We start from the raw sequence: 25626 nt of genomic DNA, 5'->3' as shown, positions 1-25626 counted from the left end.
CAGCGGAAGTGAGGCACAAGAGCAGAAGTGAGGAGTAATCTATTCCCGCCCATCGCACAAACGGCACAGCAGCCGCATCAGACCAGGACGGGAGAACAGCGGAAGAGGATTTGAGCAAGTGAGTAAGAGTGCTGGGAATCACCCAGCATTAAAGAGTAGCAGCAAGTGCAAGTTAAGATGAGCAAAGTGCAAGTTAAGATGAGCAAAGTTAAAACATGAGTAGGTTAAAATCCACAATCATATGCCTCAGCGAGCGACCCGACACAATATTCGCCTCGCCCACGTGGCGGTGGCTTCCGCCGGGGGTTGGCGGGAGCGAGCCGCGCTATTGCTTGCGGACATGGATAGGGCCTTTGATTCCCTCAGCTGGGTGTATTTATTCGCTCTCCTCCGTAGGTTACATTTTGGACCACGTTTCTTGTCCTATATATCTCGCCTGTATACAGACCCGACTGCGTCGGTACGGGTGGCGGGTTCTGTCTCCTCCACGTTCTCTATCAGATGGGGCACTAGGCAGGGGTGTACCCTGTCCCCCTATTTGTTCGCCCTAGTGATGGAACCCTTGGCGTCCTGGGTACGGATTGATGCCCAAGTGACTTGTCTGGAGTGGGCGACGGGCCTGTCGGATCGCATTGCTTTATATGCGGACGACGTCCTCTTCTTTCTTACGTACATCGACAGGACGGGACCTCGCCTTCTGCGCATTATGCAAATCTTTGGGGAGACCTCAGGCCTATATATGAACCCTCGCAAATCTACTCTATGGGTCATTGGGGGAGGGGCGGGCCCTGGTGCCTGGGCCTCCTCTGTTCAAGTGGCCTCTAGGAGTGTTCATATCGGACTCACCACTTGTCTCATGGGAAAGGAATCTAGCCCCCGTATGGGATCGTGTGCGCGAGGATTTTGAAGTTTGGTCCCACATGCCCCTATCAATATATGGCCGGTCAGCCATCTTTAAGATGGTGTCACTTCCCCACCTCCTTTACCAATTGCAAAACCATCCATATCCGATCTCTCCCGGATGGTTCCGACGGGTTAATGCCCTGGGTCCGTTTTTGTGGGCGGGTGGAATGGAGAGAATGGCCCTGCGGACGTGCTTTCGATCCACGTATTGTGGGGGTTTGGCAACCTCTGATATCCTGTCTTATTATATGGCCTCCCACCTATTAGTTCTCAACGAGTGGTGGTATGGGGATAGGGCAGATCCAGCCTACGCGGTTGAGAGATGTTGTATGGGGGAACACACCCTGCATACTATACTATATTCGGCGTCGGTATGCAACTCCTTGCCCCCGGCTACGAAACTTGTTTTTCATATCTGGCGACAGGCGCTGCGGAGGACCGGGTGGTGGAACAGGCTAACTCGGGAGACTCCCCTTTGGCACAATGGGCGACTGCCACAGCTGGCTACTTTGTCAGGTTTTCGAGGCTGGGATCATATCGGCATTTCTACCCTTGGGGATGTATTGCAGGGCTCGGTTCTAAAGTCCTTTCAGGATTTCCAAAAAGACTTTCAAGTGCCTAAAACCCAATTTTTCAGATACCTACAGTTCCGACATGCTATCACTCCATATATTGAGGGGTTGGGGTCCTTGGATGAGTTTAGTCCCATAGAGGCTAAGATATTTATGGGGGACCTCCACAACCTTAAAATCTCAAAGAGCTATCAGTCCCTGGTCACACATTGCTCCCCCACATTACAGAGTCTTAGGGAGGTCTGGGAGGAGGACATAGGCCCGCTGGAGGAAGAGGACTAGGTGGAGGCCCTGGCCTTCCCACGGGGGGCATCCATAGCTGGGAGCCTTCGCCTTATCCAGTTTAAATATCTCCATTGGGTTTATTTTACGAGGGTCAGGCTCTGGAGGGCAGGATTGGTGGCCTCCCCGGTGTGTCTCCGATGCCAACACGAGGAGGGCAATCTACTGCATACCATCTGGCACTGCACTGCCTTAGCACGATTTTGGCGGGGAGTTTTGTCGTGCCTCTCTGAGGTGCTAGGACGGGACCTCCCCAGCTCCCCAAAGCTGGTCCTGCTACATGTGATGGATGACATAGGTGGGAACATATACAAGTGCCATCTTATGCTACTGGGGTTCATCTTGGCTAAGCGGGGCATTGCTAAAGCGTGGAAGGCTCCGAGGGCCCCCTCGGTATCCGTTTGGAAAAATGGCATGGATTTTTGTATGGGGCTAGAAATCCCTATCTTTGTGGCTAGGGGGTGCACGCTTAAGCACTATAAAATTTGGTGGCGATGGGCAGAGTATCAAGGCCTGGAGTTGGAACCCGTTTCAGTAGCCATTCCCACAGACTTGGCGTCCCTCCCGGTATAGGGGATATGTAATATTGCCTGGTGGCTGTAGGGCTACAGTATCTAGACAGCTGGGAATGTGTCATCTGGTGCTGCTTTTGGGTAGGCGCGGGTGCGAATGGGGGGGGTCTAGGGAGTTTGTTTTTCTTTATTTCGTTGGGTACTATTGCAACTGTATTGCTCTCAATTTGTCCTATTTTGCTCCAGAAAGTGTCAAAGTCACGTCTGTATACATCTTTTTTGCATGAGTTGCTGGGTGGCAGTGCTCTGCAATATCTTTGTTATTTGACAAATAAAATCTGTTTTTAAAAATAAATCCACAATCATGGCATTAAAAGTGAACAACATATGCCAAATGCGTCGTAAGCCCTCCGTCTGTACCTCCTTCAATTTTGAGCTATGTCCCCAAGGACACACTGTCACTGTCTGCTTCAAGATGCGCGCCCGCACCTGCATGCGCCTAATATAGATGCTCCGCCGGCACAACTAGAGTGCTGACTTCTGTGACCCCAGAGGAAGTGAGGCACAAGAGCAGAAGTGAGGAGTATTCTGTTCCCGCCCTTCGCACAAATGGCACAGCAGCCGCGTCGGACCGGGACGGGAGAACAGCGGAAGAGGATTTGAGCAGGTAAGTAAGAGCGCTGGGAATCACCCAGCGTTAAAGAGTAGCAGCAAGTGCAAGGTAAAATGAGCAAAGTGCAAGTTAAGATGAGCAAAGTTAAAACATGAGCAGGTTAAAAACCACAGTCATGGCATTAAAAGTGTACAACATATGCCAAATGTGTCGTAAGCCCGCCCGTCTGTACATCCTTCAATTTTGAGTTATGCCCCCAAGCAGACACTGCCACTGTCTGCTTCAAGTCTGCTTCAATGCTAGACAATGTAGCAAATGCGGCAAATCCATAATTATGGGAAAAACACAGTGGCCACACAATTGCATAATTTCAGTGGCCCTGGCTATACATTTACCACTGCATTTCATTTAGGTGAATATACTATGTGACTTGGCACTTCTCCTCTCCCAGGTAATATTTAGTCCATTTTGTAATCATACACTTTCTAGCAGTTTTTAAATAGAATCAAAATACTCCCAATCTTGCAAAAAAAATAGCAGAGTAATACATTCAGAAAAGTGATTGCTCAAGAGCACACAATTTGTACAAGTGGGAGGATGAGATTACAATAAGTGTCTCCTCATTCGACATTTCCAGCTAATCCACTAAACCACAACTGCAGTGTCAGTGATTCCTACAGCAAGGCCAAGGGGGTGCCCTCCCCAGGGAATTGTCATTCTAGTCGTAGTGTTTATTTTGATCATATTTAGTTGAAATGGTAAAGCTGAGATTAGATGTCCAATATCCTAGTTCCCTGGCTAAAACATACCCACTGGACAAGGTCCTGTGGCAGTGGTTATTAACTGGACAGTATGCCCGCTAGAAACTGATATTTACTACTGGTGTTTAAAAGCTTAAGTATTTCATTCCATTTGAATAACAGAGATCACTTCCAATCGCAATCATTAAACTCAATCTCCATTTCAAGATGGTCTGTGTTAGAGGCGGGGATTTAAAATGTAGTGCCAAAAATCTTCAATGTGACTCAACAACAAACTTCTTCAGATGTCTCTGCAAACACAATGTGTCTCCAAAGATGCAAAGTGTCATGTAAATGTTGTAGACTTGTAAAGCGCACAGCTGCCCCAGCAACGGGGCGTCCCGGCGCTGTAGACTGCTGGGGAACCCGTCCTGGCTATCCCTGTGAGATGGTCCCTTTCTGGGTATCTCCAAGGTGAAACCAGGCATCCCCGGCGTCTGTGGGGAGCCGTTGTAGAGATGAGGCAAGCTTAATGCCCAGAGTTGCCGAGTGTGTTCCTGGTTAGAGTAGGTACCGAGGCGAGAATTATCAAGTCCGTTTTGACCCTGGTCCACGACCCTGCCGCGTCGGGAATTGAACCCTGGTCCCTGGTCCCTGGCCAATTCTCTGCTTACGGGTCTGCCGACTCTAACCAGTGAGCCACACCTCTCCACGTGAAATAAAAATGGGAAATCAGCCACCCTACTATGGCTACACAGTGCTTGGGCTTAGCAGTGCTAGACCATGGCTGGGGACACAGTGGAATGAGACCACATCACCTGGTTCTCACAGTACTATACCATAGATGTGAGTCCCAGGGGAAAGCTCCTACCCACTCCAATGGCGCTCTCAGCTCTGAAACATTATCTGGGCTTGCAGCACCGGACCATTGTTGAAAGACCCAGAGAAGAGGGCTCCATTACTTTAGGCTCTGCTTTCCTGGGCCTCGCAGCTCTAGGTTATGTTTGAAAGGCCCAGGGCGGGGGCTGGGTCTTATCCTAGGCCTCGTATCCATGGTCCAGTGAGACCCAAGGGAGTTGGACTCCCTCACCTACACCGCATACCGGGTCGAGGGGTATTAGGTGTCTAAGGTACCCAAATGATGGCACTATTTTACTGTGTAGGATGTATACAAGGTTGAGAGGACACTTTATCTTCACACCAGGGACATGGCACCATTGCTATGCAAGTTACCTCTCTTTCATAGGCCTCACAGCCATGTTTTAGCACTGTGAGGCTGGGGAGAGAATCTCCCCTGGGCCTCTCAGCCATGGTTGGATGCCCAGGGAAGGGGGTGCCCCATTTGAGGCACTGCTCAATGGCTATAGGAAATGGGGGGGGCTCTCTCATGGGTTTCTGGACTTTATATGGTGCCTAGCTATTGTAAAATAAGAGCCTAATTGCTCAAAGAGGTGAGAGTGGACATTATTTACTTTGGCCAGCCCTCCTGTTGTCTCAATCAGGGGCTGTATTTCTGATATACTTGACAACAAATCCTGGTGCATACCTAAAAGCTTATCTTCTCGTAAAATGATCTTTCCCCATTTTAGGCGGCAATTATCATTAGATGGATAGACTTCCTTCGTTAGCTGTAAATCTGAGGCCTGTGTACTTGACCCGCACCACAGTAGAATCATACTTAAGCAGAGCGTATTGTGCTGTCAGTAGTTTCACCCACAACCATATCAATAACACTACTCTAAAGCCTCAGATCTAACATGATATAGTCGATAAGTGTCGGGCTATTTACCCTATTGAAGGTATTTGGTCCCATTCTATCTGATTTTGTCCTACCATTTGCTGCCCTTAGCCCAAACTCTAAGCTTCAAGCATTTACTTGCAGAACCTCCTAAGACCAGTTCTTAACTGGGGGGGAGGTCTAATGGGGGGATTGACCACTTTTTATCCCATCACATCATTTTGTCTAGGGGTACAAAGGTGATTTTAAAATCGCCTATTGTCAGCATGTTTTGAGTCGTTCTCACATCCAACAACTCCTCCAGTTGTTAAAATGTCACTGATGATCTTCCCCTTCTTGTTCCTCTGGCGTATATGTTATATATTTTGAAGGGTTTACCTGATGGGCCCTTAAGACAAATCCCCAATATATCTGGACTATCTGTGCGAAGGAGTGAGATCTTACTGCCCAGTGCTATCTTAACCCCTATTATCAATCCCCCTGCAAGGCGACCTAATCCCTTTGTTACTTCTGTGTGGCAATGGATGACATACCCCGTCTTATATACAGGAATTGTGCTCCAAGTTTCCTGGAAAATACATATGTCAAAACCCTCTATAAAGTTGTTTCAGTGGTGGAGGGACAGTTTACTACTTAGCCATGCACTAAATTACTCAGACTTTCAGAGTGACTGATAATGGGGACTACTGCCACATTCTTACCCGCTCAGCTGGCACCTAATTGAGCCCCTCGGGTCCTTGTATATGCTCTACTACTTCTTGCTGGGCAGTCCCACCTGCTCACCCTCCTGTTACAACAAAGTACCTGTGTGTCATTCATAATAGGGCAAGTTGTAAACTTTGATGATTTGATGGGGGAATGCCTGTCAGACCAGCAGTCTGACTTTAAGAGTCAATCAATGGCCCCCAAAGTTGAATCATGGCTTAAACGATCCATGGTGAGGGAGGAGTTTACATTAGACTAAGCTGTGGGCATATATCGTTTGAATTGTATATTGGACGAGTCAAGTGGACAGCTTCTGAGGTCAAGGGCGAACATGTTTTAAGCTAAACCCTCCCCTTTAACGCCTTCGCCGTGGGGGTAATTCCCCCGTGGCACGTGGGGGCGGCAGCGGCACTGTGCTCGTGATGAGCCCAGCTCGTCATGAGGCACAGTGGAGCTGTGCTCATGACGAGCTGGGCTCGTCACGACTCTGCGAACTAATTGATTCTCCCGCACAGGCGGGGAATCAATTACAAGTGGGAGTGGCGCGACCGTTATGACGAGCCCAACTCGTCATGAGTACAGCTCCACTGTGCCTCATGACGAGCTGGGCTCGTCATGAGCATACAAGGGGTTAAGCAGTAGTTCGATGCAATCGGTGGGCAAATCGTGGGTCATACATCTTCTTTCCCTTACGATGTCATGTCGAATTCAGGAGCTACACCCCCTCACATGGCGAATCCCGTGTATTGCTTTGTTTTTCAATGATTCCACTCTCATTTATCCCTTCTGGGCTCCTAGTTTGGGAACATTTACCATATACATTTTCCGGGAGAAATAGTGGCATGGGTAGCTCTTAAAATGGTGTTTGATTCCTTCCTGCTTTTTGCCAAAACATCATTTGCTGCATATTGTGGCCAGTCTCGCTGGGTAGCCCCCTACCTAACCTAAAATAAAGGAAAGAATTTTCTTTGGGAAGGATCTTAATGTGCACCCACCGGTCATGGCTGAGTTGTAAAAGAAGAGTCGCTTATAATTTGGGCAGAGAGAGCCCTTCTGCTCTTCACGGTTGACAAAATAATTGGTGGCTCATGCATAGGTTGACTAGTCTTACTTAATAAGGCCTCACTGTGAGAGCAGGATCTATGACTGCTCTCCAATAGTTGTTTCATTAGCCCAGTGAGGTCGCCTATCATGGACGTAAGGGCCCCCACTTCAGCTCTGAGGTCGCTGATGAACACTCTGGCCGTGGTAATCGGGGTCTGATGCTGATACACTTGGTGCCTCTAATATTGGTGGCTTGATGGCTTCCGGGGAGGCATTGCTCAAACCAAGAAGGGAAATGAATCTGTTGCTACAAGAGATCGCTAGGTCAAACTGACTCTGTGGGCATCGGTCAAATGGTGGTGAAAAAGCTCCCTCAACTTGGCTTTCGACTTCTTGTGCACATGGAAAAGAATTCTTACCCCTGACTCTTTTAAACATTTTTGGAATGACAGGTGGGTTACTGGGGATTGCACTTTTAGTAGATGTCAGGTTACCTAAGGCACATGGGGGGTTGCAACTTGCATGTCTAAAATGCCTTCACATTCGACTATGAACGGTTGATGTGATCGGGCAGACAGTTGCTTCCAACATGTTTTGCCATTTTCCTCACTATTTTCCCTTTCCTGCTCCCCCACCGCCCACACCTTCTGCCACATTTCTTTTCCCCATCCTGTGATAGGTGACAAATAAGTATTTACGCCAGCTCTGGTAGAAGCGGTAAGACAATTTAGCTGGCAAGACTGACCCCGTGTACTGAGTCTCAAAGTTAGCAGTTTTACAATAAAGTTGAACAGTACCTTAATGTCCCGTATAGAAGTTCTTAGGGGGGTGGCCTAGCACAGCCTCTTCTGGGCTCTGACAGGCACAGACAGTCCCGCCCTTGGCCCCGGCTTTGCCTGAAGTAGTTGTATGTAGTATCTAGATGTCAGATAGTTGTATGTAGTATCTAGATGTCAGATAGATATCTAATTGTCACATTATCAAGCCCCTCTGCACTCCTATTAGGATGAAATCATTACAATACACATACATTTGGTAAAGGCTCATGCACAGGGTCAATTCCTATATAGTTGATTCCACAGTACTAAATTTAAGTCACATATATGTTTGTCGATCATATGTTGAAGACTAGCAGATTGTGAGTCACTGCTGAAAGTAGGGTTCATACTTGTGGCAAAGCTCATATGTGAAAAGTTACATCAAGCAGGCTGCTTGAGCGCTATTTTTAGGTGAAAACAGTTCAAAAAGCAAAAGTCAGTGTTTACTCTTAGCGGATCCAAGTTTAAATGTTGATGTATCCATTTCTGTATTTCTTTTTTTAAAAGAATTTCTGAAGGGTGATGGGATCGTTGAAGATGTGCGAGAATCCTTGTATTGTCACCTATTTCACAGGGCCTGCAAAAGAGAATTGAAAGTTCATTGCTTTCAGCCTTGGTCATAGTGCCAGGAAGCCCTTCTGGGTTACAACTGTGGACTTTGAGTAGTCCTGTGAGATGAAGACCTTGTTACCTTTCCAAAGTATGTGGTTATGTTTCTTCATGAATGCAATGATTTTTTCCACATGTTGATAGAGTGGTTTACACACGATTGTGCGTCGATGGGTCTGGTTAGGGTGTTTCCTTGTGGGTACCCTGTGTGCCCTTTCAAATTCAAGGTCCTTTTGAAAGTTTATGTCTGTGTTTTATAAGAAACATTTCTCCAGAAAAAGGATGCAGGATCCTGTTGCATCTTCTTCGTCTGTATGGATGCCAAAGTTGTGAAGGTTCCCCCTTCTGTTTCTATCTTCCCATGTTGCTATCTCTCTGGTTAGGGTTAGGGTTGTGCTATTATGGGTTGAGATATTCTTGCGTGATTTGACCTAAAAATCTTCAAGGTTGCTGATTCTTCTTTCCGTCTCTGCAATGCTTGTGCTGGTTTGTTTGATGTCTGAGCGAATAGCACATATGTCATTTTACATAGCTTCTGTGTTATGCTTCGTGGATTGGGCTAGGTCATGAACGTCAGCCAATTTTTTAAGGATCATCTCCATTGTTGTGTTAATGTCATCTTTTGTGCTTGATTGGTGAGTCAGGATGTGGCGGGTCTGCTATGACTCTTTCTAGGCTAATTTTAGAGTCTTTATCTGCCATTGTGCTTGAGAGAGCTACCAAGATGCTTTTATGTCTAGAGATCGGGTTTTCTTTAGCCTGGTAATGCTATGATTGAGGCTTATTGAGAGTAAAAGCTGGGGAGAAAATTAAGACAGGCCTGAAAGAAGCTGTTGTGCGCCTCAGTCAGTCCATTGAAAGTGCTCGTGTATTACCAGTGATACTGAGAGCTTAATTCCAGCAGGGTAGGCATGGTGCAAAAAGTAGCACTCCTCTGTTTGTGACAGTGCTGCTGTTAGCTCCTGTGGATGACTCAGGCGCAGGCTCACTGCGTTAGTAGTGTCCTTCGGCTTCCAATGGGCCTCTGTTTGTGTGCTGTATATTATGGGATAGAGTTAGGTCACATCGGGCCACTGAGCCAGCACGTACGGAACCAGGACTCAAATGCCAAGCCTCCTATCGCACCAAAAAGAACAAGCATTATATATCCCAATGGTTCTTTGAGATTGTTGTGGAGCTGTTGAGTGCTAATAGCAGGGAGCATAAGGCAGTTGTTGATTAATTAATTATAGCGCATAGCAGGTGTGCCTGTTTCGGCGTGTACCGCAGGAGACTGGCTGGGCCACCATTTCAAGTAGTTATTCGTGGCACAGAGAAATGCTAGAGCACATATTCCCTGTGAAAAGTGGTGAAAGGTTGTGCAGTTTGGGGGAATTGCAGGAGAACTGTAGAGCTCAGGTGTTAGAAAGCATTAAGCGCACATTCAGGTTCCAATTCACAAAGCCTCAGAGCACAATGTGGAAGATCAGTGGGGGTCGCCATTTTGGATGTTGGGTGTTGCTATGCATCTTAAAGCTATAGTCGCACACTTTACAGGACCTATTACCATGAATCAGAGTTCCGCAATTTGAAGGAATTAGTAGCTTGCAATGCGGCGAAGAACCGCAGGACATTTGTGAGGGGAAGCACTTGATATTAATATCTTTGAAGTATATGCAATGGATCGAGGGTACCCCTGGCGAAGGGTGTGGGCTGCCATTTTAAATATGAGTGTTGCATTACCAGTAGTATTGCATGGGTTGGCCATCTGGTGTACAAAACATTCCCCCAGCTAGAGGGTACTAAGTAGCCATTTTGAAGATTATTAGAGCCGTAATCTTCTATGGCAAAACTCCGCTACCCCTCCGATATTAATCAGCGAGCGAGTAATGTGTTGTGCAGTTGCTGCGTGAAGACGGATGAGGATTTCTTACTTGGTGTTTTATCAATGTTGTTGTAGTCCGGATTTTACGTGGTGTGAGCAATGGTAAGTGTTCTCATCGCTCGGTCTCTGTTGTGTGTTGGTAGTCAAAGAGCACTATGGCGGCCCTAATTCGAGGTCAGCATCAGAGTTCAGATTGGGGATTTGCACCAAGATAATAGTACTCCTAGATGATTTAGCGATTGATCCATTCCCATCTGCAGGCTTACGCTGCCATCTTCCTCCTCGGCCAAGCCATGCCCCTCGTGGGTAATACTGTTTTAATGGTAAAAATCGAAAGGCATTCTAATAACTCATGCTTCTTTCCACATCTAAAGTACTGGATTTATTACTGACCTCTCAAAGTTAGCTATTCTTCTCTAATCAAAGACATTTGTTTAATAGGAAATGTTGTATAACTTGAATCTGTGTAATTATTGAGAATTTAGACAAAATGGTTTGAAAGCATCACTGAATACGTTATAAACTTTTTTTGTATTTTTGCTAGTGTCAATGAGCTATCACTTTAAAAGGGTGCAAATTAAATCTATTCAACATAATGATAATCAGAACAGAAACAATAAATCCATTCAAAAATATACTTCTTACTTGCTGACATTTACATAAGAAGGCAATCAAGTATGCAAAATAAATAATTTACTATATACAGTTACTAAATACAGCTAAACTCAGAACATTTGTCAATTAAATGTGATTCAAGCAGGTGCACTGATCTTTTGAATATAAAGTGTTCATGCTTTATCAGGTATGTGCAGATTTTCTTTTTAAACAACATTTGGAGACAGTGTTTTGGACTCTACTGTTTTTTTTTTTTTCAGAACTGTGCTTGCAATACGTCCATGTTGTCTCTCTGCATATCAATAGTAATTGATGTCACTTGACCTCTTAACATATTTCCTTGTCTGGCTTTTTTTCGGCTGCTGGATTGCTGTGTAGTCTATGCAATGGAAATAAACCGTAAGTCAAAGTGGTTAGGTGAAGAGTTATGTTTATAAATGCCTTTACAAAATACTGTTGCAAATGGGCTGTGTGCACTCAAAGCCACCTTTAGAAAACAATTTTCACAGTTAGATGCAGTGTGTGTCCTACTCTTTGTTTCTTTTTAGCAATATTCACTGAGTTGAGCGTTCATTCATAACATTGTCTCTGATATTGAAACCTCTCATTTGTAAATTAACTTTTAAAATCCTTTATGTGCGCATTGTGAATATTTCCCCCCTAATTTGCACTTTCTTCAAGCACCCACCTCTGTGAATACTTTGGTAATTGGTGCTCCTTCCCACACTTTCTGCAGTAGCAACATTTGGATCTTTCACTTAATTGTGTTGGTAAGTGTGGGAAATGCACTTAAGAAGTTTGTACATCCCCAAAACGTCACACTTGAGGGTTTGCACCTCGTTTATATGGAAGTTCACAAGAAACTTCACACTTGAGGGTTTGCACCTCTGTAAAGTTTCTTCCTCAATGAGGCCAATGGGGCATGGCCAAGATGAAGACTGAGCGGTAGCACTTTCCAGGAGCTCCGGCGCCCGCTACCTTTTTCGCCACATGAATGGGGTCAACCGGACCTGTGGTACCCAGCGACTGCCTCCCTGGGCTCATGGGGGCTGTCTGAACTTGGCAACACCATTGGTGGCTGCCTCCAGGTATCAGAACGACCGCGGTGGCCTGGTGTACTCTCGGAGGGCAGGGATGCAAGATAGTGCCAACGCCGAGTGAGGTCAGATGACGGGAGGTGAACGGGGGCTGCTCAGCCTGATCTCCGGCCAAGACACAGCGAGAGGAGGACATGTGCTCACAGGCGTGACTATGGGCGCAAAGTTGGGTCCTCCCGGATGTGCTGTGATGGTGGAGGGAACAGTGATCGGTGGGCCCAGGTGAGGAGAGCCACGGGGCGGTGCAGACCCTGCAGGTGTCTGGTGACAGCCTCGCCGGATCCCCGATGCGCGGCCCAAGCTGTGCCTCCGAGCTCCCTAGACAGGAGATTGTGTTCACGATGCAGCGTGCATCGGTCTGGGGCTGGTGGACAGTATGCGACCAGCAGTGAGTTGGACGGGCTTGCATATGCTGTAGGCCCGCAGAGCCACACTGCGACACAATAGTGCTGGCCTGGGGTACTGAGGGGGGGCGACACTTGCCAGGGCCCTACAGTTGGGCCGCAGCCTACTGACTCTGGCTGGCTTGGTGATTTGATGCCGACCGCCTCAGTGAGTCAGTGTGCTGGGCGCGGCAGTGCACCCCCCCACTAGAATACATATTGCAGTAAAGGAGCCGATACGTGAACCTCTAGCGAAGCCATACGCAGAGGAGGCGCGGTCTGCCGGTCACTGACTGCTCCACCGGGGGAGCAGCCCGCCACTGCTATCTACAGCCTGAGGAGCTGTCAAGAAAGATGAGACCATTAAAGACCTGCTCACCAAACCCCCACCCAAGAAGATACAGCCTGGCACAGCTGCGGCCCCCACAGACCCAGATCAAGCGGGAAATGAGGCAGCTGTAACCAGGTCCTTCCTGGAATCCCTATTCGACAAGTTAGCGACACAGATCGCCACCCTGAAGCAAGAAATAACTGCAGACGTTAAGGAACTCAGGAGATAAATGGGCGAGCTGGGACAAAGAGTCAACACCTTGGAACAGTTCAGGGACAAGGAATGAGATGCACACCGCCGTACACTTTTGGGCCTTCAAGATAAGAACGCGAAATTGTGGTACCAAGTGGAGGATCTTGAAAATCGATCCAAAAGGGCCAGTATACGCATCGAGGTGGTTTAGCTGCAGGCAGCCGCTGGTAATCTTGAGGACTACGTCTGCCATTATGTGGCACCAGAACTTGCGGTACCGAATATACTCTTGGATCGTACACATAGGGGAGGGCGACCGGCGAGTTCACTAGGGATGCCTCAGAACATCCTTACCTGTCTCCACTACTATAATCAGAAGGAAAGGATCATGAGAGCAGTCCAAAATCACACTACTATAGAATTTGAAGGAACCAAGGTGTGGCTCTACCAGGACCTATCTCCCATAACACTTCAGAGACGGCGTCAGTTAAAACCCCTAATGGAGATCCTACAAAAGAAAGGCTGTTGCAGGGATTCTGCGTATGCACAGAACTATGCGCAGGAAACCAGGACCTCAGAGAATTGTGGTGTACCAGAAACTCCCCTCAGAACCAAGAACCCCATATCCGGCTAGCTTAGTGTCCCATTCGTTAGCCTAGATCTAGCTAGGCGGTCCCAATGTATAGACAACCCAGAACATGCGACTTAGATATTTCTCAGGAGTGGTGGGAATCCAAAATACTTGTTTGTACTTATTTAGCAGTCCACAACAGAATAATACAGACACGGTAAAGTTTAAAGAGTTTATTTTATAAACCTCGTGTCCTAAGATGCAGTACTTTGGCTAACACTAGCAGACAAATGGTTAAGATCAGAACCATCAGCATTGTTACAATACCATACACAATGAAAGGAGCAATCATAATAATAATGACAGTGGTAAACAGCCACACTCCTTTCTCTAGTAACTAATAGGTTTATTATACTAATAGAAGGTCTCTTAGGCTAACAGGGGGAACCCCATACCTTATAGATCAGCTTAGTAGAATCACATCACACGATCAGCTAGGCTCTCTCATGCATCAGCTCTTCGTTTCGAATGAATCTAAAACATTCTGTCTTGTAATATTAAAGGCACTTGTCCTTCAGATATTGGCAGCTGCATGTATGATATGTCTAAAAAGTGGTACGATCAATCTGAACACAACACTCTGCACCGTCTAGTGTCCTAGACTTGTTCTTTACATGATGTACAGACGAAGGTCGCAGCACACTGTTAAGAATGTTAAACAATAAATTGTTATCCTGTAAGGCAAAGTCGAGTAAGCATTTCTAAAATGAATAACATATAACAACAGTGTCGCGTGCAAAGCAGCAGAAACGGCAAGCTGGCTTTCTAACAGTTGGCTCGGTTATGCTAACTTAGTGTTGTAAATAGGGAGTGGCTAACCCATCCTACAAGGCATCAACTACCACTGGGATCATCCCTTCCACCTCACCTTCGAGTTGGATAATGAAACACATTCTATTTGTACAGTGCAGGAAACGAAGGCTCTGGTTGACTTGGCCACTATCGACTTGGCAGCCGGTTCTGACCCTGGGCCTAGGAGGATGCTTCATGCATTTCCACCCCATGGTCTACTAATCAAGATAGTTAGCAAACATTTGAGGGGCCTAAATGCACCGGTGAAACGTATAGCACTTCTAACGATGCTTCGGGAGTCTAAGAGTGATATATGTATGCTGCAGGAAACCCATTTACCCAAGTCTGATTGGCGGCGAATGAGATCCTGGTGGTTCGATCGCCAATACTTCTCAGCTGGGGTTTGGCAAAAGGCAGAGGTAAAAATTCTAATAGCTACACATTTTGCGGGTAGAGTGATCCTTACACAGGCAAAGGTCCCAGGTCGCCTTCAGTCTCTTCGTATTGCTCTGGGATCCCACACGTTCACTCTTGCCACTATATATGCTCTAAACAACCAACAGGAACCCTTCATTATGAAGGCCTTGGGTAAGGTACTGGAGACCACAGATGCTGATATTCTTGTGGGAGGTGATTTTAACTTGGTAATGGATGCCACACTGGGTCACTCAGTCCAGAGGGTGGCAAACACTGGCACACTTTCACCCCATGGCCATAGTCAACTTAGGGAGCTGAGTCTGATAGACGTTTGGCATCAGAGACACCTGACAGGAAAAACATACTCCTTCTTCTCCGCAGCCCACCGATCTTGTGCGTGAATAGATTTTTTCTTGGCTATGCAGCGTCTGGCATCCTTGGCGTGGGACAGTGATATTGGAGGAGCCGCACTTTCTGATCACTCACCCATGCACATAGAGAACCATGCCCCTGCTCCCCGCTCCAGGGCCGCATGTGGCGCCCATACCTCAAACTCCTTACACATACTGCAATGGTCACAGAGATCACAGAGGCAACTAAGGCCTTTCTGGAGACGAATGACAACCCGGAGACAGCAGTGGTGCTTTTGTGGTACACCTTAAAGGCAGTGATACGTAGCCGCTTCATTGCAATTACCACCCGCTTTAACATGGAAAGGCAGGAGAGGCGGGGGAGCACGTAAGACATAAGGCCAACTCACTACGGCACGTAAAGAACTTAAAGCGTTAGGCATGACCAGAGCAGAATATGCCCTTTTGAGCACCAAACAGAAATATTACATGGGAGGGAATATGGCAGGGCTCTTATTGGCTCATAGACATCAGGGCACAGGTGAACAAGCAGAGGGTAACGGAGGTTGAGGGCCCAAAAGTTGTCAGACTGGTCCAAGACGAACACATCGCACAAGCATTCCAACACTTCCATACCAAGCTATATTCCTCAGAAGACTTCCTAGAGGAAGACATTCACAAATATGTAGAGCAAACCCCGATAGATAAAATAGATCAATATTGTACACTTAGTATAGAGAGAGATATTTAAACTGATGAAGTTGTGGCGGCGATATATACCATCTCCAATCGGGTAAACCTCCTGGAAGGGACGTATATCCACCTGGCTTCTACAAAGTCTTCACCCCCACCCTGGCCCCCATACTAACACACCTCTACAATCTCTTTGCTGACACGGGTGCATTGACGGACACGATGAAACAGGCTACCATCTCAGTCATACATAAACCAGGTAAGGATCAGACAAAATGCTCCTCCTATAGGCCTATCTCATTGCGAAATGTGATAGACCCCGGGATTTTTACCACCATTTTAGCAACACGATTGGCCCCTCTAATGCAGGGATTGGTAGATCCCGACCAGGCGGGGTTCCTCCCAGAGCACAGTTGTAGTGCCAACACCAAACAACTGTGTCACCTTGTGGACAAGGCTCAGCATACCAGGCAATCGGCGCTCTTCTTCTTGATTGACGCAGAAAAAGCGTTCGAACGGGTTCACTGGCCCTACCTCCACACTTTTCTCCAAGCGGTAGACCTGGGCTTCACTTTCAGCAATGGATATGGTGCAGCTGCTCGGGACCACAGGCGGAGGTCCGAGTCAATGGATTGTTGTCCCGGCCCTTTGATATTGCAAGGGGAACAAGGCAGGGATGCCCCCTTCACCGCTCCTGTTTGCACTATACATGGAACCATTCGCAGCATGGGTGAGGATGGACTCTGTTATCCTGATGGGTGGCAGGGACCACAAATTGGCGCTCTGTGCTGAAAATGTCATGATGACACTGGCAGATCCTATTCTTTCAATGTCAGCTTTTCTACAAGAATTAGAGGCCTTTGAGAGGGTCTCCTGATTCAAGATTAACTCTCAAAAATCACACCTACTTAGCCTTTCAGTCCCACGTGAGGACCAGGATACCATAAGTGGACTTTATTCCTTTCCGTGGTCTACACAGGGCGTGGTGTATTTGGATCTCCTCATCTACTCCACAGTACCGCAGATAGCAGACAGTAACTACAGGTTTCTCCTGACAATTACACAAACAGAAGTACAGCAATGGAAGAATTATGAACTGTCCTGGCCGGAGAGGTTGGCGACAGCTAAAATGACACTCCTCCTTCAGATCTTATATGTTATGCAGACCCTGACCCTAGTGGCCCCCACCCCCGTCCTTAATAAACTACAACATTTGCTAGAGCAATACATATGGGCAGGCAAAAGGGCGTGGATTACCAAACGCTTGATATATCTGTCCCCTGCAGAGGGCGGACTAGGACTTCCCCACCTCGTGCATTATTATCAGGCAGCGCAGCTCTGCTATTTAGTTGAATGGGCTAGTCCAACCACTGAAAAGCACTGGTGTTTTATTGATCAGGCAATTGCTGGGATTCACATATGGTGGATTCTCTGGCTGCCCACATCCCACTGGCCCCTGGGAATATACCTCTCCCCAGTGCTCTGGGCGGTGATGGGCGCTTGGGACAAAGTGCAAATACCAAAGAAATTGTGCACCCGCATCTCACCACAAACCCCGACATTGGTGAACCCGGATTTTCCACTGGCTTCCAAGGGGACAGCCTATCTAGCATGGCAACACGCAAACAGCAAAATAATAGGTTACTTATTTGATCACAATGATATAATGGATTTTTAACAAATCCAGAGCAGCTATGGTGTACCTCCCTCAGCTGTTTGGCAATATAAGACCATTAGACATTGGGTCATGCAGCCGTCAGTGCGACCACATGTGAGCAGACCTTTATTTTCCTTTGAAAAATGGCTCATCACCCGCAACTCTGACAAACTTCTTCTGTCACACATTTACACCTTTTTAAATGCACCACAGACCGTACTTAAGTCATCTGCACAGCAAAAGATGGGAGACTAAATGGGGCCGACAATTTACACCAAAAGAATGGGCAGACACCCATAACCGAGCTAACAACTCGGCATGCAGTGCAGAGGTTAAGAGAACATTTCTTCAACTTGTTCACTACTGGTACTACACTCCTGAGTGCACTGTACAATGGAAACGGGAGGGAGACCCATTGTGCTGGAGGGGGTGTTGGAACACTGGGACTCTGGCACATCTCCTGTAGCATTGCCCTCAGATCTACAATTACTGGCAAGGTGTACTAGATGCCATTGATAATATATATGGTACTACTCTCCCCTGATTCCCAAGCTATGTCCTGTTAGGCCTCCCCAATGCCTTAACTTACCACTTGAGATCTTCGAAGGGCCGGGCGATAAGACTAGCCCTATGTGCAGCTAAGCAAACTCTCCTAGCTAGATGGGGTATGGACAAAATACCAAACCATACAGTTTGGCTCCATAAATCTGGGATCTGTTAGGCACGGAAAAATTGACGCCAGTCTCAGAAAATCGATTACCTCAATTTGACAGAACATGGGGGCCCAGCATCACATACTTAGTAACAGAATTCTGAAAATTGACATGCCCCTCCTACCTGAGCGTGTTGCGCCTCCTCCTGATAGATTAACCTACTGCTTTATGCATATATCAGTACACCATTATACAGGCCAAGAGAATTTTGTGACTTTAGTGAACACAGCTGTCCCCTCGCCTCCACCTATAAATACCCTTAGTTACCCTCTCTAACCCCATGCTGTTTCTCTTCTCTACCTTCTATTTCTCCCCTCCCTTTTCCAGGCCCTCACTGGCCAGTGGATGTAGGGGAGGTGGTCTGTACTGCTGCCTATTCCTGTTGCTTAAAATCAATATGACATGATTTAAACCTAAATGAGGCCCATGATTCTGAGACCCTTCAATTAGGTAATCTTGTCTATTTGGTACAGTTATGGTGAATTCCAAAAATAAAGATATCTTTTTATCTGGAAAACGCGGACTACTCAGTCTCTTTCAGAAACATCTGTTATGTCTGAGATCTGAAAGTTACTTTGGAAAGTGAGAACACAAGGGGCTTGTTAACTGATAATATAAAACCTCTCTTGCAGCAAGGCATTGGACAGTATTAATATAACAGATCACAAAGGAAGTTTAAAATTAACTTTCCAAGACAAACAATGGTTACAGACATTATTTGCCTCGTTATGAGTAAATGCCATTTATGTTACAAACTATTATAGATCATTCCAAGATTCTCCAAAGTCGGTCCTGTAGGGCCGGATCCATGCCAGATTTTTATCATATCCCCAATTAGATCTCGTTATGAGTAAATGCCATTTATGTTACAATCTACTATGATATATGTCAGGGTTCTCCAAAGTCAGTCCTGGAGGTCCGGATCCATGACTGATTTTTAGCATATCCCCATTTAGATAAATATAGGGATCTTACAAATCTGGTATGGATCCGGCCCTCCAGGACTGACATTGGAGAACCCTGGATAAGCATTCGGTCTAAGTTACATTTGCAAGTGCAGGTTTATATGCAAGGCTCGGCATTCTGTCTTACTCTGTCCCTTTTGTAACATGTTATAGTGAACTGCCATTTGTGAACAAATATCAAAGTGAGTCCGTTGACATTACATGGCACTAACTCAGTATTGCGTGGCAGAATCATGAAACGAAACATAGTGACTGTAACTATCATGTGTCAGACGTTATCTCAAGTTTTGTGCAATCTATTAACATAAGTTAGAGAATGCAGTGGAGAAAGAGTGATTTGTATTAATGGCTGTGTGAATCACATAGAGAATATGTTCTAGCTGTGTATTAATGTATGTAAATAATGTGAAATGTGAAATGTAATCAAATTATTGGTGGCCTTAATGTTCAGAAGAAAAAAGATGAATAAGATATTTCAGACCTTGGTCACAGTGTGAACACAGGAGCAAACAGTAATGTTGCCTCATTTTATACCACAATAATTATGAGCATTGCGTTGATTGGCTTGTTTTTGGTCTGCCCTTACTATTACCACCAGCAACCATGAACGCAAACTTTCTAAAATGCAGTGAAATGCTCACCAAATGGCTGCAAATATCTTTTTTGTGCTATTCACCAATATTACTACCAATAAGTAAATTGGTTTTACAAATTCACATGATAGCCAGCGCAAACATATGCCATGAAGGGTTTGCACCCGCAATTTACACAGGTTCTAAATGACCTAGTAGGAACATGTACTTTTTCAGTGCCACTGAAAAATGATTCTGTTTGTCATACTCCTCAGCTCCATGCGGTGAGAATCTTTTTGATGAAGATGGAAAGCGTCTCCCTCCATGCATCCCCGGCGCGTGGCTCACTCCAGCCATCATGGCGTGTTACCTTCTGGTAGCCAATATTCTTCTGGTAAACCTGCTCATTGCTGTCTTCAAGTGAGTATAATGAGATTACTTCCACTATCCGACTCCTATGCTACTTTTTCTGTCTCAGCAACCACAGTGCTAGCTTCCTTTATTGCAGAAACACTGAATGCGTTTTCTTAAGCCCACAGTACATCAAGGGGTCAAGTTACTTGAAAATCTTGAGAATCTTTTTTTTCTTTAAGAGCACTCATGCTACGCTGATAATAATGGCATACAAGTACATTATCCCAGTTCATCTTTTAGTATAAGGTAAAATACCTATTGTATGCTTCCTCTAAGCCTTTGACTAAGTTTCTGAACATTCGTTTAAATCCATTTAGGGAATGAGAGTTAAGGGAAGGGAAAGGGAAAAAGTTGTGTTTCACATTCTAACTTCCACATCCATTTTTAAAATCTCTGATTTACACCAAGCTTAGCATGAAACTAGACCTTTACTTAAACTGAGTCTTTTGTGGCATGGTGTAAATCCCTAAATCCCTAAGGAACAGATACACCCACCAAAAATGAGATGATTCATGGTACCGTCACCGGTTCTGCACATTTGTAGGTAGATCAGCAAATTTAATTGGATGTTTTTTGGGAATAAAAATGTACACTGTGTATGTTTACAGGCTGTATGTGGTGAGCACTGTGAACCTGAGGGCTAGTATAGGGAATGGCTTAGGCCGGGCGCTGTGCCAGTTGAGGCCATGCACCAGGGCCTCGCTGGGAAACAAAACTGGCCCTAGAAAAAGCTCTGTCGGCTTCCGGGGGGTGGGGTGTGCTAATTGGAAGCACCACTCCTGTCTAGCCTTGCCGCTTTTGTTACAAGGTGGCCGATATTGCAGCTATGCTGCAAAACCGTCCCCCGGTAACAAAAACGGCCCCCCCAGGGGTCCAAAACTAGCCCCCACACTGGTGACCCACCGGGGAAATACCTGGTGCCCACTATGACCATTCCAGCCCTATATTCACCGCTAGTTCAGTCTTAGAGGAGCTGGTGCAGAGGTTACAGCCAGTCTGTCACTCTGTTTATCTGGCTCCCAATAAACTAATTTTGAGCTAGTGACACAAAATCACCCAAAATTAATGTTGCTTTAGAAAGAAACGCTTAGATTAACATGTCCGGTGCCCTGCTGCAGTGTAATCTCCATCACAACTCCACACACATGATATAGAAACCCCAGAACAAAGCCACTGAAGTATAAAAAATCAGGCATGACCTGATACATACCTACTCATAACTCCGCATCTCAGGGAGGATAGAGCAACAGGAATCTCAAGAGGAGGACAGTAGCAGGGATCTGCCCGAGGTCTTATGCTCTGTGACAACAGTAGGGTTCCACATCCACTGCAACCACATTCATTTGTGCTTGGTGTAGTTGACACAGTGGTCTCTCATGCAGAATGTATCTCACTAAGTATGGGCTGCGAGGCCAATGCCAACTGTACTTGACCATCTGGTAGATCTTCCAACAATGAGCCAGATGAACAAACACATGATGAGGAGGAGCAGGAGGAGTAACAGGAAAGGAGGTGGATGTGAGTCCCTCAGAGCCTATCTCATGTCATCGAAGAGTTCAGAGCTAGCCCGACGGGTCAGATGGCTTAATAACACTCTACTGGTGATGTGTGGGAGCCGCCGATATAGATAAGAACTAGCCACAAGAAATATCGGGCCTATTGGGGCAGATCTGCACACGGAAGGCTGTGCACCAAGTGCACATTGTTTTATATCAGTGGCATTCCCTCGACCTCCTAGGCCCCGTCAAACCTCCCAGGCCACAACACACTTTGAAGGGATGTATGAGAAAGAAGCTCATCCAGGCCATGCTGTCCTCCTTCTTGTCAGCCCCCCACCAGCCCAGTAGAAAAGAAACCGGACAAGGAAGACATTGATGCCTCTTGCTGCGCTTTGCACCATGCAAATGTTGGTGCAAACTCGACTTCAGGCTGCACTCAATTGGATGGATCTTTATCTCCAAATGAGGCTGATATGGCAATAAGTACATTTTAAAAAGGTGGAGCACATTAGGCCCTACAAAGATGGCAGAGAGTATTTGATTTGCAGACCATGAAAGTTTATTAAAAGATTAACACATTTAAATCATCACATTAGTCTTAAATCAGTAGTCAATACATGAATGTATTCTTCAATATATTTCAAAGGGATTCTAAATCATTAAAGGCAAGGACAAACTGTTATAAAGTTGTCGCAAATAACAGAAAGCAGACTCAATCTGCCGGGAAGGAAAAACCTCCAGTGCAAAGCTAGGAGGAGGCCAGGGAAAACTGGGGAGAAGTCAGCATGAAGGTGTCAGCATGGAAAAGCTGTCAAATGGAGTGAGACTGAATCAAGTAAGACTTCTTCTAGCAAGTAAGAAAGGCATCACCTGAAGAATCAAAGAAGGCTTCTTCTGGAAGGGGAAAGAGGCGTCTGAGTGCAAGTCTGCATTACATTGGTTTACACCACTCCTTTTCTACTTTGCGCTGCACCTTCACGCGGTTCTCGTGAAGGGGGCCAATCAGGTTTATGTACATGTTGAGGAGGCAGATTCATTGTTTTCACAATCTAAAGCTCAGGAATTCTCTGCTACGCGTCCTTCAAACTTTAGCTATTTCCAACAGAAGAAGAGACATTAGTTACAAGATGTTCCGAGGATTGTGAAAGTTAAACATTCACATGAGAAAAGAATATCAAATGCTAACAAAGGCCGTTTTAATATGTGGCCTATGTTAACTACAGACAGATAAACGTGAAAACAAACTGTAAATACATTTGTGTGTTGCATCGCAGTGTCGTTATGTGCGCAAAACATCAATTCTGAAAAATGTATTTCAGGCCCATTGAAAGCTCATGGATTCATAGCTCCTTGTCCTGAATAGGGCGTGTATCTGTCTGTCTGTGTATGTGAGTGCACATGTGTGTTTCTGTATGTCTGCGTGCGTGCATTAATGTGACACTTCTGTTCATTCATAGCTTTGAGGCCATGACACAAGCACCAGGCCGAGCCATGCTCTATGTAACATATGCCTGCTGCCCCTGGCTTTGCTTCCCTATGTCAAAGGAGTCTGTCCAGTCATTTAAATCGTTATTGATAACGCTGATGTGTTATGACCTTGTATTACAAATGAAACTTAAAAATGTGTCTCTTACAGCAATACCTTCTTTGAAGTGAAGTCAATTTCAAACCAAGTCTGGAAGTTTCAGCGATATCAGCTGATCATGACATTCCACGACAGGCCTGTGCTTCCCCCACCCATGATCATCTTCAGCCACATGTACATCATCATCAAGAGCCTTTGCTGTCGCTGCACCAAGAAGCAAGAGGGAGACCAGGATGAGAGGGACCGGGGACTGAGTATGTGAGGAGCTCTTTCTCTTCTTGTCCATAATATTTTACCACTCATACCTCACTCAAGGACATGTAATGGTTACAAAGGGCAATATGTCCTGGTGATGTTACACACATACATGTGAATCAGACATTTATTTTAAACACCCAAATGGTGTATTCATAGGCGCTGGAAAAAGGGGTGCGGGGGCTGCTGCATCTCCCCCAAAATATTCATCCTGGAAATCAGAAGGAGAATAGGCAATAAAGGTGCCTCTAGTTTTTATTTTTATCTTTTCGTATTGGCTGTGTGTTCAAAGACAGAAGTCAAATGTTAGCCTACATTTTCTGCTTATACTTTTAACACAGAGATTGGTGTTTACTTTTCTGTCCCTGACTGCAACCTTAGAGGATCTTGTAACGTGAACTATCTGACATTCTTTATGGGGTACAAGGAGTGTGAAAGGAAAGGATAGAGTGTCAATTCTTTCTAACACAAAACACTTAAAGACTTGTAAAATAACTGAATAAATATTTCAAACTCCATCACTAGTAACAAAGCCCAAATGTAGCACATTTAAAAAAAAAATTCGGAAGTGTGATAGACCCAAAGATTGTAACAGCATCAAAAAAACATCAAGACACTTTAATTGATGATGTGCAAATGGTAAACCCGATTTCCATTCATTATCGTTTGTGCACCACACAGTTTTATCAGTAAAACAGCCTGTCAGTTAGAAATGTGAAGGAATTTTAATGGGAAATGTGCTAAATGTAAATGATAGTGCACTCCCACACCCATGCCGTAGTAATATATCTGTGGCAGGGTGCTCCACAAGTCACCACTGGCTGCTTACCACAGCCTTGACACTCGCCTGCTGAATGGCTGTGGCTTATTTGCTGTAGCTGTTCTCTGTGTGATGCTTTGACTGTTTATAATTCCTATGACTTCAGTGATGTCACTTGGAGGTCAGCATCCCTTCTCTGAAAATTGTTCCAGCACTACTGGATGTAATTGCGTGAATAAGACTATATTGTGGCAGACGGTTCAGCAATTTCGTTTCTGCTTTTCCCATTTTAGATTCCATGTCTACTTTTCTCAGCTGTGTTATGCTTTAAGCTTCAGCTGTTCTCTGGTGATAAAACTGCACTTTTGCCATTCTTAGATATTACCCAGATCTAATACCCGCATTCTCTGTTGCTAAACTTGTTTATTCTATTCTCATATGGTATTCAGGATCCTAGCAGCTGCTTTCTTATGGTAAAGGCTGCATCTCTCGGCTTGTCACACTGCACACATGCTGCCGTCAGAGAGCATTGGCAGTGGGAACTGATTACATGAGTATTTTACTTAAAACATGACAGCTCATTGCATTTTAAAGTGGTGTAAGAAACGACGCCAAAATGGTGTCTGCAGCAGAAAATCTCAAAGTGAACAAACGTCTTTGATGTAAAGCTTTTCGGGCCACCCTGTGACACTATTGAGACATTTGCTGGATTCATGTAACCTGGCTGATGACGGCTGATTAGCCAGAATCTGGTCCGAGGATGCTTGTTTCCGGTCCTTGGGAGACATGGCTTGGCAGTTCGGGCTGGACTATTCCCATGAGGCACAGGGTCAGACTGATTTGCATATGGCCATGTCTGAACTGGGGTGGCGGAGTGAGCTAAAGAATGATGGTGGATTAAACCCAGATCAGTTGACTGGGGGTGAGTCCTTGTAATGTTCAACACTCCGTCCATCATCCCCTTTGGTTTTGCTTTGTTTGCCCTAAGTTGGCAGGGTATGCCCAGACATGGGTCCCTTGCTCACTTTGCCACTGGATTCAAGCTAGCCTGGCTGATGACGGCAGATTAGCCAGAAACCGGTCTCAGGATGCTTGTTTCCGGTCCAGGGAAGACATGGCTTGGCAGTTCAGGCTGGACTGTTCCCCTGAGGCACAGGTTCAGACTGATTTGCATATGGCCATCTCTGAACTGGGGTGGCGGAGTGGTCTAAAGAATGATGATGGATTAAACCCAGATCAGTTGACTGGGGGTGAGTCCTTGTAATGTTCAACACTCCGTCCATCATCCCCTTTGGTTTTCCTTTG

The 25626-nt window shown here is 45.8% G+C and overlaps 1 protein-coding gene across 1 annotated transcript in view; it reads left to right on the top strand.

Moving 5' to 3' along the window:
- TRPM1 (transient receptor potential cation channel subfamily M member 1) overlaps positions 1-25626 on the top strand; it is a gene marked incomplete at its 5' end in the record, with an annotated part of 381597 nt that overhangs the window by 305000 nt on the left and 50971 nt on the right. Inside the window, 3 exons of the mRNA XM_085646142.1 lie at positions 11394-11414; positions 20084-20228; positions 23358-23560. Coding sequence (XP_085502268.1) covers positions 11394-11414; positions 20084-20228; positions 23358-23560 — 369 coding nt within the window. The remainder of the gene's footprint in view (positions 1-11393; positions 11415-20083; positions 20229-23357; positions 23561-25626) is intronic.

This window comes from Triturus cristatus, chromosome 3_1, assembly GCF_964204655.1.
Source record: "Triturus cristatus chromosome 3_1, aTriCri1.1, whole genome shotgun sequence".
Taxonomy (NCBI): domain Eukaryota; kingdom Metazoa; phylum Chordata; class Amphibia; order Caudata; family Salamandridae; genus Triturus; species Triturus cristatus.
The sequence above is the reverse complement of the archived record's forward strand: the minus strand, read 5'-3'. Positions and strand labels throughout refer to the sequence as shown.